The 10,997-nt window shown below is 38.8% G+C and overlaps 1 protein-coding gene across 1 annotated transcript in view; it reads left to right on the top strand.

Annotated features, from left to right (window-relative positions):
• The first annotated feature begins 757 nt into the window (after window positions 1-757).
• Window positions 758-10,997, top strand: part of LOC137979661 (uncharacterized) — an 11,571-nt gene continuing 1,331 nt past the window's right edge. Inside the window, exons 1-4 of the mRNA XM_068826976.1 lie at window positions 758-881; window positions 970-1,318; window positions 10,024-10,054; window positions 10,320-10,455. Of these exons, the coding sequence (XP_068683077.1) occupies window positions 1,000-1,318; window positions 10,024-10,054; window positions 10,320-10,455 (486 nt within the window). The 5' untranslated portion in view covers window positions 758-881; window positions 970-999. The remainder of the gene's footprint in view (window positions 882-969; window positions 1,319-10,023; window positions 10,055-10,319; window positions 10,456-10,997) is intronic.

Here is a 10,997-nt window from a genome sequence, read left to right as displayed (position 1 = left end):
GCTTTTGTGTTTGTCAGCATCATGATTTGCAATTATTCAGGTTCACGTGTTCGCAAGATTGTTTTTGCGTCTCATAGATGTTTAGATTTTTCTATGACAAACCCTGTTTTGATTGGCCACCCAACCTCATTGTGTAAATAGTTCACCCCAAAGTCAAAATAGATACGTTTCTCAGTTTTCTGGAAAAACAAAAAATTAATAGTGTTTCGTTTCCGGACTGAGCAGCTCTTGGGATGATGAGAAATATGCCGCATTCGAGCTCGATCTTCTGAAAATTCACGGATGATTTTTTTCTGTACCATAACAAGCAATTTTGAATTGTTCCCCATTTTTCCTCACATATTTTAAAATATTTTTGTCAATTTTCGTACATACGGTTATTTTTTCTGAACGTTCCTTGGTTTTTATGCTGAACATTTTATTTACGGTACAGCCTACTTTGTAACCTTTAAAATGAGATACGGTAAGCCACATTGCTATAAATATAAGTCCAGAAAAGTTAGTTAGTTTCATGAGACTTTGAGGACTCACTTTTTCAACCAGACGAAAATGAGATTTAACAATTTATCGTATCGGTGCTTGAGCTAAGCATAAAACAAATGTAGGTTTTCAGTGTCATACTGCTTGAAAAGGTTGGTTTAAATTGTTGATTTTTTTCAAAGCAATGTTAATTAAGAAATACATGTAGTCGTGCTGTGCCGACAGATGCTTCCTGTTCAGCGAGTGCATAAATTGTTCACCACATACATCAAGTTATAAAAGGCCCTATTTCGTGCTCTGGTTATTACAAGATCAAGCTGATTGACGTATTTTACTGCGACAGCTTAGCTCTCTTTAACAAGATGCTCTTCGACTAAAGCGACTTCAAAGATTCCTGGCAGGTTGTTGATACTTTTCCTTTCTTCCATTATTATTTTTTATTTTTCAAATTTTGCAATATCATTTTCCTGACTTTATTTTGTTAAATAGGACATGTGATTAGAGAGAACATAGCTGAATATGGATCAAAAGCCTGGATATTTGACGATCTTTCCAATATTCTTTATTCCACGTTTGTTCATGATGGCTTCTAGCAAACAGTGTGAGGTCAAGTTATTAAAGTCCGGCAGAGCTCTTACGAATCACATTTTTAAAACGGTTGCTGTCAGAACTCCTCTTGACTGCCACTTTCAATGTCAAAATGATATAAAGTGCAAAAGCTACAATTTCATGATCACCGGCGATATCTGCGAGCTGAATAACAGTACTAAAGAAGCTAGACCCCATTACTTCCTATCAGATGACACCAGGCTCTATATGGGGATAAGGCCCGCTGAAGGTAATATTTCAAACTTCACATCGTTAATTTGTTCTAACGAAAGTGCAAAAAAAGAGTTTGTAGAGGCATTATTTCTTTCGTTCTTTACTTTTCTTCAGAGAAATAGGCTTCTCCAAATCCGTTCGGTGGAGCTTTATTTTTTCATATTTTCGATAATTTGTAAACGATTTCGAAGAGTAGTTCAGTAGAGGATCGTACGCATTTTGTTGCAACACAAACAAACTATCAAGATGGTAAAGGAAGAGAAAAAGTGGAAGGAAGGAGATGAAAATGATATCAATTTTCGAACATTAAAAATAGCACGCTTTCAGGGTGCATAAGCGCGCATAAAAAATCATTAATTGAGATCATTTGTAATTTCCTTCCTATTTCTTGACTGTGTTCACCAACGCCTGCCCACAAAACCAATTAATATACTGTTTTTCGTATACTGATATCATTGACGAATTTTTTCCCCTTGAAGAGCTTTCAGTGGACAACCAAAAAATTGTTGTCTTTGACTGAAAATCTGGTTTGTGAAAGTAACCAAAACACTATCGTCAATGAATAATTTTATCCGAAGGAACGGGCGCCACCTGAACTGCAGCGTTGTCTATTTTGCACATACATACTAACAATGCGCTAAAAACCAACCGTGATAATTTTTTTTGTTTTCTTCAGCGAGAAAACAAACTAATTTTTGAGGAGCTGGGTGTTGACTACGAGCTGTTCAGCAAAACCTCGTTTCTGCTGGAAAATACTCTTTTTTGTGTGGTAGTGCACTGTAAGAGTGCACTACACACAATGTCACCGGGTTGCATGAGTGTAAGAGTGTAAGAGTGGTGACACGAACATAAACAGGTGTGTTGAAAGCGTGCTTGAGTTTCAGCAAAATGAGCTCCAAAATTAGCAAGAATTTGTGACGCTGATGAATAATAAAGCAGCTGCTATTTCCAAAACGATGGAATTGCCTGGTGATAAATAACCTAATCTAGGAGAGTAAATTTTGAACTTTGCCGAAACAATGGTCAACCTCAATAGATGGGCGATTGTGATCTTTGTGTTGAATTCGCACATTTCTTGTCAATCTTTAAAACACTTGAAAGAGAAAAAACCAAACTAAGAAAACAAAAATCCGGTGGCTTGCCATCATTTTGACAGATGTATCCTTTGTTTCGCGAGTAAACATGCAAGGTAACATGAAAACGGCGCCCGCTGAATTCGATGTCAGTTTCGATTTTGCGATTTATTTGTGCAGTTATAAGTACGATAGAAAAACTGAACGTAGCAAAAATCTCCCAAAATGTTTTTCGCCGATGGTAATTTTGTATATTCGCGGTTCAAAATTTACGTTGTTTTCACTTCGCAAATGATAACTTTTTGCCTTGTTTTCTTCAGCAAGAAAATAAACTAATTTTTGAGGAGCTGGGTGTTGACTACGAGCTGTTCAAGAAACCGCGTTACTGCTGGAAAATACTCCTTTTTTCTTACGCTGAACCCCAAGAGTTGATAAAAAAATATATTAAGGGACCGTTCATTTTTTTCGAGGTAGGGGGGTCACCAAAAAAAAACGGCCTTAAAGGAGGGGCCATCTGAAAAAAAAGGGAAAAGGGAGGGGCCATCTGAAAAAAAAGGGAAAAGGGAGGGGCCACGTAAAATATTATAATAATGCTTTAAGATGGATATGTTTTACTTTTCTTAAAAACTATATCCCTACAGAAAAAAACAAAGAAAGTTTTTAAATCTATTAGAGACGTTCCTTCTGCTTTTAATAACATTTCCACGGCTACAGACTACAATGTTAAAGCTACGGAACTTAATGAACACACAAAAAAGGTTTCTATCTTTATATTTACTTAATTTTCATCTCTGTATTGTCGGATTTTTGAATCTTTTTTGTCATTTTTCCCTTTAAGCTTATTAAATACAGCTAACATAGCAATTGCTCGACCAGAATAGCCAAAGCTACCTGCAATCTGCTAGATTGGCAGCCCAGAGTACAGTGGCAGTGGCAGGCTAGTTTTGTCAGATTCAGAAAGTGTAGCAGCATTTTCTGACAAGTTTATTGTTAAGCCAAAGTTTGTCGATGAATACCTTACGCATCTCGATGTGGTAGATTTCAAAAAGAAGCAGAGAGCAGAGGAGAGGGCAAAGGAAAGCCAGAAGGCGAAGGAGAAAAATTATGAGGATTATGCTTGGAAAGTTTTGTGCGAAGATCCGACAAAACTAAAGATCCGACAAAACAGAACCGACAAAACAAGCATCTGAAGACCAGCAAAAATGACAAGGTTAAGGTAATTACCAGACACTGGCTTCTCCAAATGAACCCTGAAGAAACTGATCTGCTACAACCAAGATTGAGAGAAAGAGACGAAGCTGAAAATGAACCTTTGCTAAACAGTGATAACGACGATAGCGATGAAGACGACAACGGTGGAAGCGAAAGCAGCAGTGATAAGGAGAATGAAATTGATCACATTGATTCTGGTGATAGAGACGAATCAAGTGATGTCATTCTTGCCTTCATCGACGACGAAGAAGAAGTTGAGACTAAGAGGCCAGCCACAACACGATCGGGAAGAGCCATAACCAGAAGATCAGAAATTGATTTTTCTTTCTTTTGATTCTTCAACGAATTCAGAGCGAGCTGGCACATTTCTTTTTTGCTGACTTTACAGTATACAGTTAAAAGTGAGAGATGCAACTGTAGTATGAATTGTAATACCGTGATAATGCCAAAAAGATACTGTTACTGTACAGTATGTATAGCTAGTTTAATTGACGATTTTTTTTGGTTTGGGAGGAGGGGGAGTCACCGAAAAAATAACCTTTATTGGAGGGAGGGGGCATAGGAAAAAATTTAATGACTGGGGGGGTCATGCAACCTTTTAATGAGAGTTCAAAAAATCCCACCAGCCCCCCTACCTCGTAAAAAATGAACGGTCCCTAAGGAACATGCTTCTAGAACAACAGCTGGAGAACATAGTCCGACTGGTCCCCCTGTGCCCTAAGGGGGTTACAGGGACCTGACCACAAGGGCCAAGGAGACCAAAGACTCCAGGGACCCTGAGGAGCCCAAGGAGTACAAAAAACCCAGGTCAACAAGGGCCACAATGAACTTAGGTAGTACAGGGGTCACAAGGCCGCAAGGGCCGCATGGGTAAAATGGCACTATCGTTACTGTCACTCTCGTAAGCGGTGATATTCAATGGACCGATTTACACAACGTGAAACATCTTTGCACTCCTCAGGCCCTTGAAATGATGCGCTGGTCAATGTTGGGTTTGTTTATAGAGCTTCAACCCTCAAGTTCAGAATTTAAGACTAAAGAAACGATTACAAGCATCATGTTGACCCCCCAAAAAACGTTTTTGCTTATCTCATAAATGATATTGATAAAGTATTGTCGGAATACAACCTAGGCGTTGACAAAATTGCAGTTTTCACAAAGTTTTTACAAAGTGTTCATCTCCGACCACTGCATGGAAATCCGGAAAAAAATAAAAGTTAAATGCGACAAGCGTTTTATAATTTAAATATAATGGACCCAAGACTCGCAAACGTCTACTTTTGCCCAAAAGGTTGCTTGGAAAGCGTTTCTGCTATCAGAGAATTAGGCAAAGCAGCAAAAGTTCCTGGAAAGACAGCTGGAATCTGGCTGGGAAAACAAGGGCTCAGGCAAACCTATCTTCTGGCACCAACTACACGCGTTCAAAGACAAGTTTGTTGTTTCCACCCCAAACAAGCTTCACCAAGCTGACCTTCCTTTGTTCCTCTTCATGACACGATAGGACAAAGGATGTATTTTGACTGTGGTTAATGTGGCCAGCAGATAAAAAGAGGCCAAACCATTGACAACAAACGCGTGTCTTCGGTTTCCGAACATAAACGAAGCTTCATTTTTCGCACGTTTTCTGTGGCTCGACGCGGCTACACGGTCCTAGCTCTTACACAGTCAACGCTTTTCGTGTTCAGGTGGAAAACGGTTTGGAAGATGTTTTCTTTCTGCATTTTTCGCTGGTTCCAATCCAGTTTGACATATCATGATAGCTGTGGTCCACACTGGCGGCTACGCAGTTTTTCAAGTCAAGCATCGGAAACTTAAAGCTGAGATTTCATTTTTAATTTGCTTAGAGCTGCTTTTTTCTCTGTATTGCAATTTTTGGCATATCTTTAGAAGCTCATATAAGGTTACATGATGCCTGGAGGACCTATGACTAGAACAGAAACGAAAAGAGAGGGACAGAGAAAGACAACGACAAAACAGAATACAGGAATAGCTCATACTTAGTGGAAGAAGTTACTCCACAAATGCTTTCCTTGGGCCCCTAACCGTTTGTTATTTTCGAAAAGTGGTTTAGAAGGTTTTTCCTTTGTTCAAGAATGAAAATCGAATTTTTATTGTCAACTGGAATGAAAAAACAATTTTTTGTACTCTTTTGGACATAAAGAAAAAGTTGATTTGTTTTGCTCTAAAATGCTAGCGAAGAAGTGCTTTTTAATCCGTTTGCCCAACTGGTTTTTTCGATGTGCCTCGACAGTGACAAGAAACTTTTGCACTTATGTTATAAACACGTAATTGCAATGAGGTCTCGTAAAATTAGGGGCAAATTTCACCAGCTTGTGGTGTCAAAAATTTGTGTAAAGCACCTAAACGTTATTTAAGTGTTGGGGCGGATCTTCTTTGAAGTTCGTCCTTTCTTGGTTGAATTGCCGTATTTTGCCGATTCTTGTTCCAAGCCAACCTGGCGTGTTTCAATGAAATACATTAAAATGTGAATGATCTCGTTTTTTGAGATAAGGTGGAATAGAGTACATCAGTAAAACTCTTTTTTGACCTTGAACTGACAGTTTTTTAATGGCTTCTAATTTTAGCATGATTCCTATTCGCCGGCTATTGACAGTTGAAATGGCTCTTTTCCTTTTCCACGCGAACAATTGGAAACCTTTTATTTTCACTAACCCTACAGGCAGTGAGAACATATAACTTTTAAGATTGGCTACGCTATTAGAGGACTATTAGTAATAATCCTCGAGTAGCGAAAAGCGTGACGCTTTCTTTCGTTTTATTCCCAGATAAATATTTCTTCAACTTGCATTTGCTAACTTCATTATTGCCTTTTCTGTCCGACTAGTTGAGTGATACTAAAACAATTAGACCCTTCACCCTCAAGGGCCACGGGTCAATAGCCCATTCGGGGTGTAGTTAAACAAACAGGCGCTTGGTTTTTGGGGCATCTAAAAAAAGAACAAGACATCTCCTCTCTTCTACTCATCTAACCCTCTCTGATCCTCTCCAGTATCTCTCTTACCCAACCCATCTTTCACACATCTATCCCCCCCCCGTGCCCACCCCCTTTAGATAACACTACCCACAGAAATTTTCTATTTCTCAAGACCTTTCCGTATACTCACCAGAACATGATCTCGAACTCCCTACTACTGGATCTGCTGCCTACTCCTTAATCCACTTGACCACGCAAGCGATTAATGCAATATATATTATATTTCATATTATTCACCCCAGGCCACTCTTGTTCGAAAGTTTGATTTATGGGCATATCCGGACCCCAGAGACATATAGCAGAGTTATGCCAACGCAATTTCGTAAACGAAATCGATTTCTACAGAGAAATAGAGGAATTGAAAGGCCACCTGAATGCAAAAGACTCACACAAAAAGTATATTTAGAAGATGACCTTTACAACAAAGCAAAACATTTCTTGAAAGGAAAAACAGAAAAGCAGCTCCGCCTTTCAGGAAACAAGGATCGATGATAACTCGAAGAAAATGGGTTTACAGCAACAGCAAACTCTTCTCAGGAAACAACCAGAGAGTAGTTCCCAAGCACACAGTCGAAATTATGCAGAAATAAGCCAGAAAGTTGTCAACACATCCATTACATGTACAGAAAATGCCCAACAACCGATGCCAGCTCCAACAGTTCTCTCTTTGATAGAGATGACTTGATGTAAAATGACGGGGTAAAATGTCACCCTTGTACCCCAACATGCTTTTAGGAAAAATAACTGAGATGGAAAAGCATTATTCTAGAGTAGTGACCACGTTTGCAGAAGTCCAATGACTTATTCCCCTACAACATTAAACCTGTGCAGTGCTACTAATCTTGCTTTCGATTATTTTAAAGAAATTTCCTTTACATTCTGGTTGTAAACAGGCCATTCTGCAAAATGAGTAATTTCCTTTCAAGATAAATTGCAGTTTATTAATATTGCAAGAGTACAAATAATACCATTGGTACGTTTACTAGTAATGCAGTTACTGAGAGACAAATGTTTATGAATCTTGTATTATACAAGTTATATTGCCAAAGGAATGATTAAAGGATATAACTGTTTTTCACTATGAAAAGTAGTCCTACTTGTGAAAGACAGAAAAAAGGGTTTAGCTCTGACGACGGGCTAATACTCGAAACGTCAGCTTTCAAATTTCTTTGCAGTGGTCAATTTACCATATCAACTCACTTTCCCACTGACACAGCACCACAGCTCCTTTACAAGCTAAACCCCTGTATCCTACATGTAAAAACTTCCAGCAACTATGAACCAATATTCTTAACCCAAAAAACCAAGACAACGGTTGTTTTAGACTAAACACTAGCTGCAAATAACTGATTACTCCAATCATGCATTCCAACCCCTTACCTGGAGTGCAGTGTTGACACTTGCAGGCGGCTGGCTAACCCTAACTCGCGGTAAAAGCTAACCGTTTAAAAATGGGTGCTTAGACTTAAACACTTCTTTTCAGCGCTATCTGGAATGGGTGCTTTAGAGATTTAAATACTGTTTATCAGCGCTATTTGTAGGCAGTCTGCAGTTGTCATACACCTCCTGAAATGCTTACCGGTTTAAATAATTCCGTAAACCTAATTGAGAGCCTAACCCTAATTACTAAAATGCAGGCAGTGTCCCTAACCTTACGTGAAAACTAACCATTCAAAATAAGTGCCTAACCCCCATTACTAAGCTGAACATTTAACCCCAAACACTGCGTACTTATTGACTGAGTGGGAAGGTCGGACGGGAAAATATTTGGACCGAGGTCATGGCGTACGGACCGAGCGCAGCGACCACTCAGAAGATGAAGTCAGGACGAAATAAAAAACAAAAATCTGCAAAGAGAATTTATCTAATATGTTGTTTGCACTTTCTTTTCTGGCTGTAAAATACTTGGATGTTTAAAAGCAACGAAACCCCCTAACACTGCATCGCACAGAGCAGTACGTGTTCCTAGTTGGGCCGTACGGCTTTTTCCGGCCCAGCTCGCGCTAATGCGTATGGCCCTCATTCGGGGACCTTCCCAATAAGTTTGCATTGAAAGCGTGGGCGGGGCCGTACGGGCCATATGATAATAAAAAATATTGTTCACATGCAATAAATAATATTATTATTATTGTCTTTGATAGCATCAGAGACAAAAATCCATAATAATAATCTTAAAATGATTTCTCTAGTTTATTTTATACATACTCACAGAAAGATTTCCAAATAGGTTAAAATGGGCAGTGTTTTAAAGAAAATTAAACTAGTTTAAAAAATTTAAATTGGTTTAAAAAAAAGAGAACTTTTCAAACCAAACACAAAATTAAACCACAACATATACCCCTAGCAGACGGAGAACTAAAATAAAGGTTTGTATGTAGGTCACTAAATCTCGCTTCTTTTTCGGGGACTTTAATATTGCGATTTTTTTTAAATCTCGAAATTCGCGAAAATAAGTGATGATAAGGTATAAGTTTTGACCCATTTGTCATAACTGGTTCCAGGATCTACACGGTCGATTATGTCTCAAAACCTGGAGTACACAAATCAGGACTCGTCGTTTTTTTCCTGTAACTGCGGCAATTGTATACTAGAACCGGAATTTGTTTCCAACATTCTAAAATGGAATTCAACTGATTTTCGGAAACATTTTGTAATCGTCTGGCAAGTACATTCGAAACATCATGTACCTTATTTTTTTTTAGCACGCTTTTGTAGTGCTTCCCTGTTTGGCTAGGTCTATGTCACAAATGTGTTCTGGCTCACAGTCATGTGTATCGGCCCATGAGACTGATATTGGGACGTGCAAATACGTGCTCCTTTTCAAAAACTAATTTAGGAACTGCTTGTTTTTATTTAGTTGGGTCTTGAAAAGGTTTCAAAACCAAACACAATTCCTCTCGGGTAGCTTTCCTTTTCTAGACTTCTTGTAAAGAGTCATTCCATCACGGTTTTGGTTTTTCATAGCTCCAACGCTCTTGAAATACGTATTCAGCCTTCTCGATTTCTTCAGTTCTTTCCAGCCACCTTAATGCACGCTGAAAGGGTGCTATTTAAAATGTTTGAAAACTGATGTCATTTTTATTCTCTTCATACCACTGCACGATGTAACGATCTTGGCTCTAAAAGCGCTTCATGTAAGCCTCCATCTGCAATTCTATGCAAATGGACCAGTCTGCAGCTGTGTGCATAGTTACCTAGCATATGAATGAAAGTGAGGTTTGAGTTGACCCTGTTTTGATAGAAACGCTTCGGCTTTTCTTATGTAAATGTCAACTAATTAGCGTGAGCCGCATCGTTCACATAAGAAAAGGAGGGAAGTCTGCATCATAACTGGGTCAACTCCAGCCTCACTTTCATTTGAAGGCCACATAACTACGCACGTAAGTGTAAAAAGGACTATTCTACGTATTATAATTCCATCATTTTTTCTCTTTTGCTTAGCTTCTTGCAGAGATATTTTCAATGAAGGGAGGTAAGCTCTCTACTTGGTAATACAATGCTGGTAAAGTACGTTATTTGAGCAAATTACTTTATTCATCAATAGCAAAAAGCTATCTGCTTGTAAATACGGAAGTTTAAAACTTAAAAAAAAAGTAATTAATTCCGAGATTGAAAATAACAATATAACAAAAAATGCATGGTTGTGTGCGACGCGACGATTGCGCCAGAACATTTACGTTAAGTCGATTTCCCTAACCAAAGCTTTTTTAAACGCCCTAAGTTTTGTTTCACTGCAGAGGTAAAGGAAACGGCGCGTATTTGCTGCAAATGCCCTCGGGAAATATTTCTGTATACTGCCACATGACAAGTCATGGCCTCGCAGCATGCGGCGGGGGAGGATGGACGCTGGTCATGAAAATTGATGGAAAAAAGGTATAGATGGCATACATATTTTTTCCACAGATTTTCACCCACCTTTTCTATTAACAACGACAATAACAATAACACTAACGATAACAATGCCGATGACAATGACACTAACAATGACCAAGAGCTCATCAAGGGGAGACTATCTTCACTAATTCCTTGAGTCAACCCGTTACCAGGTAAATTTATTTTTAGAAGCAGGTTTTCCCCGGGAAAAGTATCATAATTCCCTTAACGCTGAGATAGTTCTCTTTTGATTGGCTTTTACAACAGTAGACGTACTCAAACTCCCAAGGGAGGCGTTCTATAAATAAATCTACTCGGTAAAGGGGTTGACTCCTAGGCCAAATATGGGTGATAGAGGCTCGGTGACGATGACGGTGACGATGACAATACGGTAACTATATTCAAGTTAAACGTCGATAACCCGTAACAGTAATTAAACTGACAAACCCCTCTCCATCAGTGCTCCGTTCTAAGAGTATTTAAAGCTACTAAAGCTACACTAAAAGGAAAGAAGGATGTGAGATCCGCGAAGCGAACTCGAG

Source organism: Montipora foliosa, chromosome 12, assembly GCF_036669935.1.
Source record: "Montipora foliosa isolate CH-2021 chromosome 12, ASM3666993v2, whole genome shotgun sequence".
NCBI lineage: Eukaryota > Metazoa > Cnidaria > Anthozoa > Scleractinia > Acroporidae > Montipora > Montipora foliosa.
The sequence above is the reverse complement of the archived record's forward strand: the minus strand, read 5'-3'. Positions and strand labels throughout refer to the sequence as shown.